Below are 17,594 nucleotides of genomic sequence, written 5' to 3'. Positions count from 1 at the left end.
GTTACCAATATCCTGCCGAAATAATCAAATCGGTGCTCGCAGCAAAAAAAATCGATCACGCAAACTTTCGCTTAAAGAGTTGGCTTTCATAACGACACACCGTCGGAAGTCGTGTGCGTCAGCATTCGTACTAGCCAAGCCGACATATGGTGTTAGCTCGAGTCCACAGCGCACCTGGTGCACTTGACAGTCGTGCTGTACACCTGCACCCAGCGGAAGCCCACCAGCCTTGTCACCTTGGCGGACTTCCACGCGAGATCCCGGGCGGGTGGAAAACACTCCCCATGGCGTTGAAGAACTCGCCTCAAGGCTTTAGGGCTTAGCTAGTAGGATTTGCAAAGTGCCTACACAACTATTCACCTGTTTCTCGTCACTCCAAGAAGATTACAAATATGTACAGGGCCAGGCAAACTGATGCTTCTCCCATACAACATTTTTATCATACGGTTGCTGAAAAGGCTTATCTATTAGTCTGAATAATTTTTTTAGTGTGCATTGAATGTTATTGCGGCTGCGGTTACGATGTTCATACATTGTACATGTGCACTCTTTCCAATGACGTAGGATTTAGGAATTGGAGAACCGTCACTCTACTCAAAGATTTAAAAGATAAAACCTAAGATTATGCATAAGAATGAAAATGATAGGAAACGCCATGCATAATTTGTAATAGTAATCGCCTGCTCGTGTATTAATTGTACCGCAAAAAAGCCCTCGACCTTGCCACAATATTCTACGTCAAACTTTGGGATAAAGTCGGTTTGTCGGTTTGAAATGTTTCCTTGTCAGTCCTGAGGGCACGCAGTGATACTGGATCTTCGTTTGGTCAACTGACTGGTGGGAAACGGAAACATGTACAATGACAGTGACTGGCGTCACTAATATCTGCAGCGATAGCAACAGACTATCAAGTTTTTTTACAGACATGTCCAGTCTTTGGAATTCAAGTTACATACTAGGAAAGCGCGTTGGTTCCACCGGGCCCTTGTGCTGGATATTGCATGGCCAAGCATTCCATCAATCCAAATAATGCATTACATCCGTTTTGGAAGTTCCATATTTGATGACATGGTGCATGGCATGAAGTCTTTGCATTTGAGAACAATGACTTCGTCCTAGCGGACCTGTTCCATGTTTAGGAATAGCCATAGTTAGGCAACAACCGCACCGCTGTCTTTTATCTCATCGTGTATATACTATACCTGAAAATGAGTACAGCGTCTTGAGCATCTCCTGTGAAGGGTAGGGTGAAGCAATGATGAGATGCAGATATGTAAACCTTCTTTTGAAGAAACCGCACACTGCAGTCTGCACTACTGACGTCGTACACAGGACCGACCAGGTTAATAGGTGTGCAGTGTGTGTTGGGTTTCAGCTGGATTATGTTAGCGCGCAATTCTAGAACTCTCGGCTCAATGGTTTGCATCAAACCAAAGACAAGGTCAATCCCGAATAAAGAACTGTGTATTTGCTATGCAACTGGGGTCTTCAGAGTAAATAGAAGAGAATAGCTGATTGTTTTTAAGTTCCTGGCCAGGCCAAACACAACTGGTAAAAGAATACATAGATAGCAGTTTCACTTTACATCCAGATTGCTAAATCATCTCTTCATTTTGACTGAGCAGTTCCAACTTATGGATAAGAGTGTGAAGTCAAGAATAAAGGAACTTTTATTTCAGAAGCATATACAACTGAGATAATGCACACGTGCAAGAACGCAGTCTTGAAAGGCAGGTTTTACCGAGTTTCATGCAACTTCTGAAATGTAACATACCTTTAAAGACGACAAGACAGCAAAGTTGTAATATTTGACTGACATTCAGCGAATCCTCGGTCCAAAAATAGTAGGCATCTGATGCGCAATTGTACGCGTAATCGTTATGGTGTAGGTGGTTAGAGATTATAACAGACGCAAGCTTCGCAAAGTTACCGTATTCATCACATTTGCTGTGTCGTTCGCTATAATAGAACGTCTCTTTATAATGATTTGCAAGATTTTCTACGGGCGACATGATGTGACCGGAGTCATAATTTCAATACGTAGCTGTTACAGTGTAGGTGGTTGTTAATCTGAGAAACGCAAGCGAGCATAGCAGTCGGAATTAACGTTAGAACTAGGCACGAGACAGACAGAGGTTGGATGCCCCAATGGAGTTCTTCCTTGGAGCAAATATTACACTGGGAAGATAATGATGAATAATGATATAGCTAGTATATTATGAATTTTGTATTGAAAATATCAATTACACACTTTCATGCTTTCATGTACTTAAGTATCTTTTTTTACAAAGTTTCCCCCACACCATTGCCAGGCAGATTATAAAGCATCGTGGTAAGTAAGGTTTTAGGCACATTTACACGGCAGGCTTTTAATGGATTCACTCTGCTACGTACCGCACAAAGGAACACGGCAAAATGTTTGTAAGCTGATCATGCCATTTATCCGATGACTCACAGTAATGGCTGAATTTTCTAAGGTATAGGCAAGATATGATGTCATCACTTGCTTGTCGGCGTGATCGACGTTTGGATATATCTACAGAATGAATATGTTAATGACCTCGTTTGATATCATTTCAGTCGACCTCAGAGTGCGAACTACCTTCACTCGTAGAAACCTCATGGCAGATTTTCCATCCTTTCATGTGAATATACCATACCACAACACAACATAACACAACACAACACAACACAGCATACCATACCGACTGACCATACCATACCGATTGACCATACCATACCGACTGACCATACCATACCGACTGACGGTAGCAATTGCTAGGGCCCAGGAGGGAAGACAGCTACCTTTGATGGTGCAGATGTTTTGACCGGGGCAGAACCCAATACATGTACTTATCGACGAATATCGTGGGTTCTTAGATAACGTGCTTATGGTTCCTTGGGGGTATCTTAAACAGTTGCTGACATGTGCCTTTCACAAGCTGCCTCAACACTGATTACCTCAGGTCATACCTCCCAGTTGTATCGATTTCTTGCCTGTGAATGTGAATCTGGTGCGATATGTCCAAGAGAGGTCGTTAAACCTTGAATAGATTCTGCTTCAGATAGAGATCCTATACCTACAATGGTCGTAATGATCTCGAAAAGTACACATTGTCGACAGAACGGTGCGGTCATATATATTCATCAGCAGCTGTACTTCAGTCAGTGCATGGTTACATTTGATCTATAGCTCTTACACAGTTTGGTACATTAAACAAGGTAGACACTTTGAACACTAATTATAAACTGGCGTACATAATTATATGTCTCCTTTATACCTCCCATCCTCCAATGAAAATTAAATAAGTTAAATAAAAATAGTTCATTTTCTATATAATCCAGTAGCAACACGCGGTATTGCGAAATTGAAAAAATTGATACATCAATACTATTTAACATGAAATAGAATTGAATCAGTTTCACGTAGAAACATTGTTAAACGTTCATTTTCACCACTTCCCGAGCCTAAAATGTAATGTGTCACTCCACGTCGTCTACAACGTCAATCAAATCCTTCACAGTGCTTGCTGCAGAGAATTCGCTGTGATTCTGTGGCAAAAGTTCCAGTGTGTCAAAGCATAATAACCATCCGAACGTCTTACACAAGTCGCAGTTGCAAATTCAAACATCGCAACATTGTAGGTCTCTACTGAGCCAGGCGACAGCATTCGATAGGTCTTATTTGTACATAACACAAAAAGAACTGAAGTTCAGTGAGCCAAATCTAAGTACACATGTGATATCAATGAAATCCATTACCACCCTGAAGTGTAGTAAGTTGGTAAAGGAAGCTTTTGTGCGTCCTATGTGAAGACGACAATAAGAGGTTTTATGGCTCATTTGTGGCCGCACATCACACGGGGTCTGGCTGTCAAAGACACACCCTTGTCCTCGAAGTGGCGCACATCGACGACGTGCACGTGTTTGTCTTGTCTCAAGTAGTTTCTGTTGGCCTTCTTGAACGACTTGTAAAACCTAACACTCACACATTAGCACCACTTCATCTCCGTACCGTAGTGCTGAAATCCTTTGCAAACCATTCCATAATCTCCTCTTCCCTGACGGCTGCCATGGGAAACTCATGGGAACCCCTTATCTCGCACACTTATCCTGCCAAGAAGTCAGATCTTTAAAAAGTATCCCCTTGAGTCGTCAGAAAAAGCTTTTGCAATGACACATAGCTTTCAAACTTTTGGAACCGAGCAGACATGGTCACATTGCCACATGGTTAATATCTTTAGTTACCTTACCGGATGTGCAAGTGTACATATGTACAACAGTAGGGCAAAAGCGTGCAATAGTATGTGGTGTATATCTTTCACGACCAATAAATCCAATGCATTAATATTCTTACAGGAAATTACTGTGCAATGATTCCTGAAACATCGTATTAATGCAAACTGAATAATGATATTGTAAGAAGAGCCAAAAATGGATATTGTAAAGCTAGTGCGACCAAAGGTTGGCTTAATGGTACAAGGGTAATGCATTTTAAACATCTTACTTGTATATTAAGTCTACAATTTGATATCAGACAAGCCCTTAAGTACACGAAATATCAGAGTTAGATTAAAGCACCATGTCATTTATTACGTTATCGTCATGACAGACTCACATCATCCCACAACCAAGACGTTAAGAGGATTGCTATGATGCGGATCACACTACTTTCGAGTTCTAACATGTCACAGGATTTACTCAAAGTATGGTAAAAGGCAATCATCGGTTTTCCTGCTATATATTATGGAGCAAGAAAAGCTATTTCGTTTATGAAATCATTTATTGAAAAGTCATAAGTCATCATGAGATACCTAATGCTTGAAATGTTAACAGTCACCATGGTTGATGTTACAGTAGCTTCTTCGTCTACTGACATGATCAAAAATGATGCTAATGTAGTACAAACGGATCTCTGCTTGGTTGAAAGCTCTATGTGTAACTTTTTGATATTGGTAGTAGTTAAAATGTTAATTTGAAAATGAGTATATATTTTCCTCAATATCTACCCTGATCGTATAGCATAAACTGTCAATCTAATAATTGACATCAGTCTGTGACTAGCTTCTAGTCCTTTGCTGAGCAGAGTAGACATGCTCTATTTCGCCTCATTCTGGGGCAGGAAATAAATCTTTAAAGCAGTATCTAAATCTTTTTGCGACTTTTCAATTGATATGAACAAACACGGCACGAAAACTGATGAATCGAGCAGAGCAAACAGAGGATGACGTCTTCTGCGTTCTCCAAAAAGAACGTCCTTTTCGACTTTACCTTATATAGTGTCGCTAGGTGACGATCCACTGACAACAAGGCAAAACGTACTTGTAGGAGGGGATGTTTACTGCGTGTCCCTTATTATCCCTGCATGTCTCGCCGTCACTTAAAGTGACAGTCTCTTCTAGTATTGATTGATGTGAATTATCGGACACCGAAATCAAGTAAAGGTAAAAGCTAGAACGTACATCACCGAAATGCATACTAAAGATGCAATGGTCGTGATTAGAATAATCAACTGTTATAAAATTCTTCATTGCTTCAACTTCATATTTTTGTTGGAGGATATGGAGAAGAGCGGTCAATTTTTTTCCATTTTCAGCATTTTTCTTCAAATATATTGGGTTAATTCGTGGCCATACTGTTTGGAGTAGAGACACATGCGACGCAACGCAACAGCAGACAAGCTGGTGCAGAAACCCTGCATAATAATGTCATATATCGCAGCTACTCCATGATATACGGACAATATGCGTAAGCCTTACCCTTCGGTCAGCTTACGATCCTCTATTTTTCAGGTTGGAAGGAATCATCTGACGAGGAATAACATTTCTTTCGCGTCTCTAGTAACCCTGTTGAAGAGAAACGGCCAAATTGAAAAGCTTTATGTTCAGCTCTATATGGACTCCCAACATCTTCAAAATATTAATATGCGACAAAATTAATTCCTACAGGGCGGTCGCATTTGCGAGCCTCCGGGCCGGAAGGGGCAGTTTTGCTTATATCAACGAAAACTTGATTAAAAAATGACTATCATAGATTTTGAGCATAATATTAACCTAAAGGCGAGGATATAAATAGGAGGAGTAATTTAGACTATGGCTTGCAACGTCACATAATCTATGAATATAATGTTGCCTTTACTCTACGCATTCTACACATGCTGCTCCCTCCATGTATCGTGTTGGAAAAAACTGCCATGCCCAGCTTCTGGGTGCCAGGCAATGATATTAAAGTATGCATTGAATTCTGCTGAGTAACAAGTACGTGCTCCTCTGTGCGTTTTGAAATGCTCGATTGCCTACAAGGGGTATACTGTATCTGTGGCCGCACGAGCCCTTTACATGTCCTACAGGAACGTTACCTTGACGGATCATTGCTTATACGTATACCCTCCATACATCCGCGACCTGTTGGGCCCAATTACCAAGACTACAAACCGGTGTTGGTCTCTATCCATCCCACCCCGGGGACAAACCGTATCCTTGTATAAGCAAGATTGACACTAGTGATATCAGCCCTTACCGTGGCAGTGTCGCAGCTGGTAACGGTCCGTGAGTTGCTGGCTGGCGCGCGACTTTCCTTCCATATGATATATTCTCGGCTTTCCCGACACCATGTGATTTCTTGCTGAGATCGACTTACTGTGTAAGGGAATAGGACGCAAAGGATTTAACATTCCTCAACAAGCACATACTTCTTCCTAGACTTCATCTTGAAAAAAAAAAAACAGTCACAGACAGAGTTAAGAATGAGAAGGCACGCCATACATGTTATCCTGCTGAGCGTGGCTGGCAGAATTGGCCATGAATCATAACAAACTTACACCAAGAACACTGTCGCGGTGAAATATAGACCTATGTATCTACGTGTGCGTCATATGATGTGGGTGAAATGCAATCCAATATTGCTAAAACTTAATATAATTCTTAAAAATTGCATTTGTTCGCATCTACGTACTGGATAAGAATCAATGTATCGTTCTTCCATCTCAATGAAGAGAAGAAGTCACACTGGTTAGAGTCTGTACCAAGACATAGCATCTCTTAAATTATGCATTGGTACTTCTAACTGTATCTATCAGAAATGAAATAAGTCATTACACAGGGTCAGCTAAGACAGATGTCGTTAACTGGTAACAACTGCCCAACAAAAATGAAAACTAACGTACAACACGTAAGAGTTCAGTTATGTCGAAAATCCTTTCCACTCACTCTCATCTGGATGGCTTTAGTTGCTGTAGCTACGTTGATGACTTACAATACAGAGGGTAGTGGTGGTGTGTGGAGCTGTATCTATAGAACGAAGGAAAGCCACACATGTACCACCACTTCCCTGAGCCGTCTTATTACGGAAGCCACGCATTCTGAACACACTTAATTCTCAAGTGAGCATTGATCAATTCTAATGCGGAATTGCGGAGATGCGCATGTGTTGTACCACCACTTCCCTGAGCTGTCTTATTACGGAAGCCACGCATTCTGAACACACTTAATTCTCCAGTGAGCATTGATCAATTCTAATGCGGAATTGCGGAGATGCGCATGTGTTGACGTAAGAGATGGCCTTAATGTCATATGTGATCACTAGGGAAGAGAAAACTACAGTGACAGAGGGATAAAATCGATGTATTGGTTCCATATTTACATCGAAAGGAGGGCTTTTGACGCATTTTGACCGATCCGATCTCATTCTATTACTTGATTTTATCTGTGTAGGACAAACTTACTGAAGTGAATCACCACACACCAGGAAGGTACCAACCAAGAAAACATCCTTATTCTGTTACAGTAGGGTGCGTCAAATGAGTACAGAATTGTCGTGTTCTGCTATAAAGTCGATTTGATGAAGTACGAAGCATGTTGAAATTGGTGCAAGCACGCGGGCTGTCCGCATATATCAAAGTTGAGGAGACAGGGACATACCCGAAGCGACATCAACTCTAATTAGCGGACAGGACGTTCTTACAACCAAGGGAATTACCATTCTAGCAGCGCCCTAGTATACAAACTCTCTAAGGAGATCATATAAGGTTGATCACGCGGTATTGTATTGGCCGGTACACGTGCTGAACTCAGTACGGCATGAAAAAAAAAAGTTTTAGTAGTGCTGGCTGTTCCTTCTTCAAATTTGAGGGAACCATTTGACAATTACCACAGAGATGTGCAGTCCTGTTTTAAGTGATTTAGGATTATGTATTGCTAGGGTCTATCAGCCAGAACTGAAGGACGGATGGACAATTGTTTGAAGAAAATAGCCACCTTCGCCGGCATCTCTGTAAGCGTTGGACGATTCGCCATTTTCAACACATCGCGGCCAGTTTTTGCACCGGGAAGGTTCCCATGCCGGGAAAGGAATACATGTATATGCTTGGAAGCTTGCAGTCTCGCCGCTGTGGGCAGACTACTACTACATGCTTTCCGGCATATAATATATTCCTTTTCGGCATAAGAACTTTCCCGGTGCAAAACCTGGCCGCAATGTGTTGAAAATGGCGAATCCTCCACTTACGCCCACGCCCACGAAAAGGAAGGCAGAGGAAGCTAGAAGCAAGGAGGTTAAAAAAAAGACTTTAACCTTCAAGCTAGAAGCAAGGAGATTCGATACAATCTTCTTGGCTGAAGACAGTCCAATATTAGGATGATGTGGACAATAAAAAAGTTGTGAAAAACGTCCAGTAATTAACAATCATTAGGTCAGTATTTGTGAACCGTGCAGCATAATAATCTTAGTGGAGCTGCTGATCACTCGTGTCTCGGATGACCAAATTAGCTTTAGGTAAAGATGAATGACGCCCCGAGGCTTGCTAAAATCAAAAGGGTAAGTAATTGCTGTAATTGGTGCGATTAAACGGACCCTGACAAGATTGCGAAGATAACCGTAAATAACCTCGTCGTAAATTCAAGTTATCGTCCGTTACAGTGCACAATATGGCAACTTAGTTGTTTTCGCTGTCAGGCAGAACACAGGTGGTGGATTATGTATACTTTGCAAACTTGTAATTCAACGGATACTTGTGATTAGGAGCGGTGCGTGTCAACCTAAAGCACGAGTTAAAGTTTTTTCCCCTCGGGGAGGACATGTCACGAAATCTGTACATACTTGAAAAATAAAGGAGAGAGGAAATGCTGAAAAAAAGGCGCTGCTTACCATTTCCAGGGGCCTTGACGGGAGAGTAGATGTTTACCAAAGTTGTCATGGGAACATGTCGTGTGGTGGGATCCGGACTGACAAAAGAAGTAATTCTTGTCACTGTTTGTAAGATTAAGCTTGCCACCTCTACCCTATGATACGCGTCCTCATTTCAACGATTTAATGGGCACTTTGCGCTTGTGTTCAAGATCATATTTTCAGGCTCAAATTTCATTGACACTTTGTGCTTCAGATCATATTTTCAGGTTAGAGCTGACATATTGTCCCAAACAAGGATGTAACTAAGGAGATAGAATGGTCGGGAGTGCCAACCATTCTATCTCCTTAGTTACATCCTTGTCTTGTGTTTGGGCACAACAACGAGTCAGAATTTCTTCCTTTGACGTCCACTGAAGGGTATGTGAATAGCAACGTCAAGTTAACAAAGCCTTTTCCTGAGTGTTAGTGATTTACATTGTTGGCGGCGTTGACAAACCAACTGTTTGTATAGAAGTACCGCCAACGCAAAGATGCATTCAGACGCAAAGGGACCGGCGGTTGTAGAAGTCTTGTACTTGGAGACCTTGTCACGCAAATCCACAGTTGTGTCCAGTTGCATACAAAATGTGGCGCGGTGAAAGAAACGCACTTCATTCGGAGGCAATTCACAAGACGTGTTATGTTGAACTCTGACAACAAATATTTCGGGTCTCGTGATGAATATGCACCGTTCCGTTTTAGTATAAAGCTTATGTCTACACGGATGAGCGCAACTGCTTATTAAAGAAGGAGACCGTTCCTGGCGTTGACATGTACACGCCACGTGTCTCTGGTGACTTCAGCCTCCTCCCACAGCACCATCTCTAGCAACATTAAGGCCACAACATGTACATTTTGTGGATGATAGCATTAGTTTTCGCCTGATTTTGAAAAAAAAGAGAAATTTTGTTCCCTTCAGTGATGGCGAACATGACATGAGCGTAGTTCAAGTGAATCCATTTCAGTTGCCTTGTGTGAAGTTTGAGAGTGATACCAAGCTGCAACACTAGTACATGTAACTATATGAATGGTTTATTTCGTAAATACATCGCAGCCGGGGAGGCTGAATTACGTATCCTGACTTACAGACTTAACATGTACATTTGAAATCTTCATCCATCAAAATCTAATACACATTAAAATCTAACAAATGGATAGAAACATGGATAAAAAACAATTAAAATATCCGGCAAAGCACCAACTGGTGACAAAAGATATATCAATGAGGGAAATTGCAGAATCTATTACATATCAATATAGATCATAAAAGCTTATAGAATTCTCAAGTATATAGGCATCTGCATCACATATCATCGTTAAGTAACCTTGTCAGGTATGGAACAGGTGAGTCTCTATATCTGTTTGTATCACTTTTTCTGCACTTCCTGAAAGCAGGAATAAAAGACTTGTTGGCTGTGATGTAACATGCTTTGTGACTTCAATCATTGGTCATCCATAAAATTTATTTGCTGAGGCCTAATTACCTTTTCTCAGCTTAATGTGTTTATAAGAAAATCAGTTAGGTTGTCACGTAGACCACATCTCACGTAGGTTCAAGATGTAATAGTGTAAATGGGAACTGTTCAAAGCATTCCACACAATATATAATGTCCTTTTTAGGAGTTCTGGACAGCAAAATCGTTATTGAATAGCCTTGGTATTCCCACAGAATAGATCCAGATGGGAAGAAATTTTACATGCACTCATGGATGGAAAGGCCACAACAAGTTTATTTGTTGCTTCTCGGATTTTTTCAGAAAAAAAGGTCGAAATTTTTTTTTCAAAGGTCTGAGGTGAAGATAAATAACACCAAATGTTTTTGATGGCATTTTTTAGACATTGAACCCTTCCTTTGATTTGTTACTAATGTTTTTAATAAAAGGCATTGTTTTTAGACTGAAATTATGTGTATGTGGCTCTGAATGGTAATATTTACAGGCCTGTGATAGCAAAACCTGTACAGTAGAAGCCGCTTAATTGCACGGCCTATTTGCCAGTAAATTTCGTGCAACTATCCGACTGGTGCAATAATGCGAAGTTATCTTGCTGGACCGCACTGTTTTGGGATTTTAGGATTCCATGCAGTTAACAGAAGTGTGCGTTTATCTGGTGTGCAATTAACTGGCTTCTACTGTATTATTTTTTTCTCAGGACATAATTCTTTTTTTTTTAAATGAAAAAAAAATGGACAGGCAAATCTGAGAAGCAATAAATAAAATTGGTGTGGCCAAATGGAGAAATATTTTTGACAGATAAATAACTATAGTAGTCAGTATTGTGGTGTCAGTAGTAGCTGTTTTAGTTTATGCATGTACAGTCCAATATGATGTGATGTTATTTCCACACCAATGCATCTGTAGCTCGAAATTCAGTGCATGAAATGTGACTTAGGTATGTTGACTTTATTTTCCGTCTGCTCCATCCAAAAATCCGACAGCAAAGAAATTAGCTTAGTGTGGCCCTAGGATTTGTTGTCCCCATTGATAGATGTTCTAAATAAGCTTCCTCCATATACCACATGTCGTAGCACTACAGTTCATCCTTAGTGTCTTCTCCACCGTACCAATAGTTATACTGATGGTGAGCTGTGATCAATGGAGATGCAACCACTGGTCCCTCAGTCTCAACCTTCCAGGTCACTTGGCCTGTTTCCTCATTAATAGCAAAGACAAAGCCGCTGTTGGACCCCACAAATACCCGTCCATGGGAGTCCAATGTGGGGCTGGACAAGACCGCATCCCCAGTTGAGATCTGCCAAACAGTGGACCCATCTGAAAACATAGCAAATGGCCTTATTGATTAGCTTCCACAACCTCAGTCAAAATACTAATCAATTGCAGCCTACATCAAGGAGGGGGGTAACTGTTAACTTCAAAGACATAGGGTCAATCATTATGTACATGCAAATTTTGGATCTTGGACATGAGTATACTGAGCTATTTTTCATGAAATTGTTAGACATTGGAAGTGTACTCAGTCTAATACTACAATTTTGTGCTAGGTGACTAAGGTGGTAAGGGTAGACAATTGGATCTGGCAGAATCAGCGATTCTATCGTTAGAGATCCTGATTCATCAACATATACTATGAATCATATAGTATGATAAGGATGTAGGGAATGTGTTAGGTAGTCTCCCATTAATAAATCCTAAAAATATGACTTGAATTAAAGTTTAAAAGTTCTGACTATCTTTTAAGGGAATATCTTTAAATCTATAGACTCTGACTGGGATCGGTGATTCTACCTGACTACAATTTCTTGTAACCCTGGCACATGTTGGGCAAACCTTTTTGCTTAAGCTTGAGAACTTGGCCATCACTGGTGCCGATGTAAAGGTTTCCTCCATTGTCCAGTGCAGGTGAGGATAGAACCTCATCTCCCAGCTTCTTCTCCCATTTCAGCTTCCCCCTTCCAATCTCAACAGCAACAACAGACCCTCCATTGGTCCCTGTCCAAGGCACAAGAACAACACATGTCCAGAACTTGGGGTAGATAAATTAACTATGTCAAATCAAAGGCATTACATCATGTTGAAAATAAATAAAACACAAATTTTCAAACATCTGCTTGAGTGTCTCAACAACAGTGTGCATTATCAGAGACACCTAGCTTTTCTTTCAATACTGCAGCTGGGAAGCTTTTTTTTTTTTTAGTTAAACCTACCAACAAATAAAGTTCCATCTTTGGCAATGGCAGGTGTAGAGTTTATCCCATCATGCTCCTCTCCCACATCAAAGCTGCTGACCAGGTCCCCAGTGTGTGCCAGCAGGGTATAGATGTGGGAGTCCTGGCAGCTGAAGAACACATAGCGGCCATCATGACTTAGGACTGGGGACGACCAGTTGCTCCCACCAGCTCTGAACGACCACACCAGATTCCCTGAGAGGAACAAATTGCAATCAACCTTCACCACTTCATTGAACTTTAAAGGTTGTTATATCTGTTACTGTTGTATCAATACGTGTAAGCTTGGAAGTTATAGGTTTAGCATACTACGTGACTACAATATATAGTATAAAAATTGAATCACATTCCAAAACACATCTACAACATCTGGACCATTTACAGTCCAACAACCACTTATCTAGAGAATATAAAGGGTAGCTTTGACATTAAATGCCCTTACCTGTGTGTGAGTCTAGTGCAAAAGCATTGTGGTTGTTGTCTGCCATGACACCAACATACAACAGTCTTCCACCACTCCCGATGGTAGGACGCGCCCAAATCTCCCCACCCAGATCACGTGACCACTTTACCTCTCCATCAGGTTTAATAGCATAAATCTGGTTGTCCAGGGTGCCAATATAGATGGTACCATCCCAGCCAACCACAGATGAACTTCTGACAGGCCCTGGAAACAAATGTTCAATTCAGTACCTTTCTGTCGATCTTGGTTTGATTGAATTACAACATTACCAAAAACATCATGAGCATTGAAAAGTAACTATCATGTACCCTGTTATTACTAACTCTCCTGGCCCTTTGCTAACCTGATTCTACTTTCCATACTGCATACCCATCCCTCACACGTAAGGCGTACATGTACCCATCCTCTGACCCAAAGTATAGCACAGACTGGTCTGGACTGAATGCAGCAGTGGACCCCAGATCCTCCTCTGGATGATAAAAAAAAAGCATGGTCGATGAGGTGTCAACCTACAGGTAACTGCATCCTGTTGTATCACATATCATGACTCGAGTTCTTATAAGGCATTAAGCTCTAATTCTTTATCGTCATCTTGCCATTAACTCTAATTAGGCAATCAAATCCACAAGCAGAAGTAGCAAGAGGATTGAAGTTTAAGAACATTTGGACTCCTGGAAACATGTATCATCATCAAAACCGGCTCATTTTCATACAATATCTGAGTGTTTTGCATGACATTGCCTGTTGTGACTAACCTGAGGTAAATGTCCACTTGACATGTCCATTCTCAGCATCTAAGGCATACATCCTGCCGTCATCGGACCCAATAAAAACTGTCTCATCTTCAAGATGAACCACATCAGTTAATTTTGTCTGCCCAGAGTTTTTCCTCTCCTGTTGCTGTTCAGTTGCAGTTCTCATCCTATCAAGATCATCATCATGGTTATCTGCAATTACATTTCCCATTATCCTATTCCATGTAGCATCATCTATGATTGGTTCTCCGTTCACCCCAATCCTGACAGAAGGTAGATTGTTGTCAATGTCACTCACAGTTTTTTCACTTAATTCTAAGTCAAGGACCTCCATATTATTTTGTATATGCTCAGTATTCACAGATCGTGGAATCACAACAACATCTTTCTGTAGGGCCCATCGCAGGACAATGTTGGCTACAGACGCATCTAAAGTTTCCGAGAGTTTCATAAGAAAAGGATTTGTGAGGACAGGATTTCTCTCTTGCCCTTGTCTCATATACATCCATTGAGTCCCAAAAGTGCTGTACCCCTGGTACACAATGCCATGTCTCTCACAGAACTGCCTTGTTGCCTTGTCTCGATAGAACGGATCAAACCAGTTTTGTACCAAGGAAACTGGTACTTCTGCCATGGCCACCAGCTTTTCCAGAAGCGGAGGGTAGAAGTTGCTGACTCCAAGACTCCTTAGTTTACCCTGTCTGTGCAGCTCTTCCATGGCCTTCCAGGCAACTTCCCATGTGGCTTTAGGTTCATCAGGGGCACACTGGAAGTAGTCAGAGCAATGTATATTGTGGATGAGGAACAGATCAATGAAGTCAGTACCAAGTTTCCTGAGTGACACATCCACTGAGCGAGCTGTTAGATCACGACCAAAATAACGGGGGCTGAGTTTACTGATGATGAAGATGTCTTCTCGAGGAATGCCTGAGTCCCTTATGGCTCGACCAATGGATTCCTCAGAGTGCCAGTAGGCCTGAGCTGTATCAATCATTCTAGAAGAAAAAAAAAAAAAAAGAAATTCTTGATTTTTTATTCCTTTCACACATTGTCAAGAGATTTATATTTTGGTTTTATCATGTTGATAAGAAGAAGTTCATTAAGAGATTGCTTACTAGGTCAAAGACAATATCGATGTGATCTAATGTGATGGTAGCCCTCCAACAGTCACTGCAGCAAGCTTTAGTTTAGGTTGTGTGCTTGCACTAGTGAAAAACTAGCAATTAAGAAACATATATTTTTAATTGAACTGTCTAGTGTCAGACTGTGTAACTATTGTGAGGAGATATAACACTGTAACATCTTACCTGTACCCAGCTTTCAAAGCATCCATCACAGCATCATATGTTTTGTCCCCCATTGCTGCTGTACCCAAACCAAGTACAGGAACTGAGAAGGAAATATGAATGTATCAGAATATAACATTTGTGATGAAGATGTAATACCCTGGTGTATATAGTTCATAAGATAGACATAAGTTAAAAATGTATTCCACAAGTAACCAAAGATGACAACATACAGTATCAAACAAGATTCTTTAATATGACATCCTGTGACCATAACGTTATATCCATGACATGAAATCATATTACATGTATGTCTTGTCAGGACAATATCATTACGTATCTTTATGCAAGACAGATTATAAAGTGTGCTCACTTGTGTATCCACTGGCCATCTTTCTGTCAGGTAAAGGAGACACTGTGTGCAGAGCATTGTAGACAAGTATGATGATGATGATGAGGCATCTATAATTCAGCATCATTGCTTTTTCCAACTTGTTGTAGTCTGCTTTACTCCTGATCCTATTGTAGGCTCATTGTACTGTTATGCAAACAAGTGGTTATTATGACATTATACAGTAAAATGACTGAGGGACAGGAGGGGCTGTTGCATCGGGTTTACGGAAAAGCCTGGGCCCAGGAGCTGGGCTGGCTAGCCTGAAAGACTACCTTTTTGGGGCCCCAAGGCTATGCATAGGGTTTGGCCTGTAGCTGCAATTTTTTTTTCTTAGTAAACACTGGGTCAGTGACAATTCCAGCTGTGGGTGGGATGGGGCTGGGATGGGGGAAATGTAACAGTTGATCATTTTGCTGGGCTTGCAATGAACAGCTCATCCAAGTCTGTAAGAAAACAATTATATAAACTAAATTCCAATTAAACAACAGAAAATGCTGTGAATGTTAAGATTGAAGGGAAGGGGTAACTGTTACTAGGTGAAACAAATAATACCAGGATGGGGCACAACATCAAATTCAAAACAGATGTCTCACGCTTTGAAGGAGTGTGTCAATAATCATTTGTTTACAAAAAAAAAGTTTGTGTGCGCATGCTGTGAGTGTGTGTTTGTACTGTATGATGTACAACTAGTAGAGCTGTCTGTGTTGTTCCTTTCTTATGTGCAGGATATGTGACTGATAGACAGCATATTCCTTGTAACACAGGACTGGCTGGCAATGCAGCCACAGGGAATACAGGAGTATCTTGAGCACTGAGGGTTCCTGTAGTAGATACTGATTGTTAATTGCTTATTATAATTTCCTCACCCCCATTCCCCCATTAATATGATTAGCTGTCGTGTTCCATCCAGTCCACCCACAGCTGGGATTACCATTGACCAAGGACGTTATATGACGTCCTTGGTTCTTCGGGCTCCAATTTGGTAAGAGACTCTGGTTCAGATCCTGGTAACCAGACTAGAACTGCATTTCGTCTTTCAGAAGGGACATAATATACGCCCCAGCATGTTCAAAGAGTTGTCCCCAGCATATTTACCGCCTCATTTGATGGGTACCAGCATGTACTGCCTGTAACAATACAACCCTTGAAATAATACAGCAAGGTAATTCACCTCATCATGTCAATACCATAGAAAGGCCCAGTCCCGGCATGCATCCCCTTTTGTTTTGGGGTTCTGTACTAGTAGGGTGGTTTATCTGATCTGATGGCCTGAGACATAACGTTACAATGTACTGGTTTCACGGTTTTAAATTGGTTACGTTTATAGGAGTCCGATATACTTGTACGTCCTTGACCAAACCAAGGTCCCTATATGTCCTATATAAACTCCTTGACCAAACATTCACTGATGACTGAAGATCACTGAACAGGTAAGGAATATCTGGTCATATCTGTAACGTTATGATTTTCAAAACGTACAATAAATATTTCATGCTATCACATCCCCACCCCACCCGCACCCCCCTTTCATTACGAGTCCCATGGACTAACCAAATCGGTACTTCTATCCTAGGTAAATGGAAATTGAAAGATCTGGTCTACTCTGCATGGATTACCTGCCCCTTGGAAGTAGTACACGTGTCCACCTTTACGACACTGAACCATTTACGGCATACCAAAATTACGACAGTCGGCTGTCTGCTAGAGTGGACGCATTCAGCACAACAAATATTTGGAACATTGAACCGAAATTTGTCAAGAAACTTTACTCTAAAATAGTATTGGATATTTTTCTTCATAAATAAAACCGTTTCCAAATGTCATGATGTGACGTCAATGATTTTAC

General features: G+C 41.1%; 1 protein-coding gene across 2 annotated transcripts; it reads right to left on the bottom strand.

Annotated features, from left to right (window-relative positions):
• Positions 1-11,335: 11,335 nt before the first annotated feature.
• On the bottom strand, positions 11,336-17,463 carry LOC118409349. Of its 2 annotated transcripts, XM_035810312.1 has the most exons (9): positions 17,365-17,463; positions 15,728-15,892; positions 15,376-15,457; positions 14,069-15,063; positions 13,657-13,782; positions 13,293-13,517; positions 12,830-13,045; positions 12,453-12,614; positions 11,336-11,936 (listed from the first exon to the last, which is right to left on the bottom strand). In XM_035810312.1, exons 2-9 carry the CDS (start codon positions 15,831-15,833, stop codon positions 11,695-11,697), a joined length of 2,154 nt encoding a protein of 717 aa, XP_035666205.1. In that variant the 5' UTR covers positions 15,834-15,892; positions 17,365-17,463; the 3' UTR covers positions 11,336-11,694. The 2 variants fall into 2 exon arrangements, with proteins under 2 accessions (XP_035666205.1, XP_035666206.1); XM_035810313.1 differs by lacking the exon at positions 13,293-13,517.
• Positions 17,464-17,594: the final 131 nt, after the last annotated feature.

Source organism: Branchiostoma floridae, chromosome 2 (assembly GCF_000003815.2).
Source record: "Branchiostoma floridae strain S238N-H82 chromosome 2, Bfl_VNyyK, whole genome shotgun sequence".
Classification (NCBI taxonomy): Eukaryota; Metazoa; Chordata; class Leptocardii; order Amphioxiformes; family Branchiostomatidae; genus Branchiostoma; species Branchiostoma floridae.
This window is presented reverse-complemented; position numbering and strand designations above follow the sequence as displayed.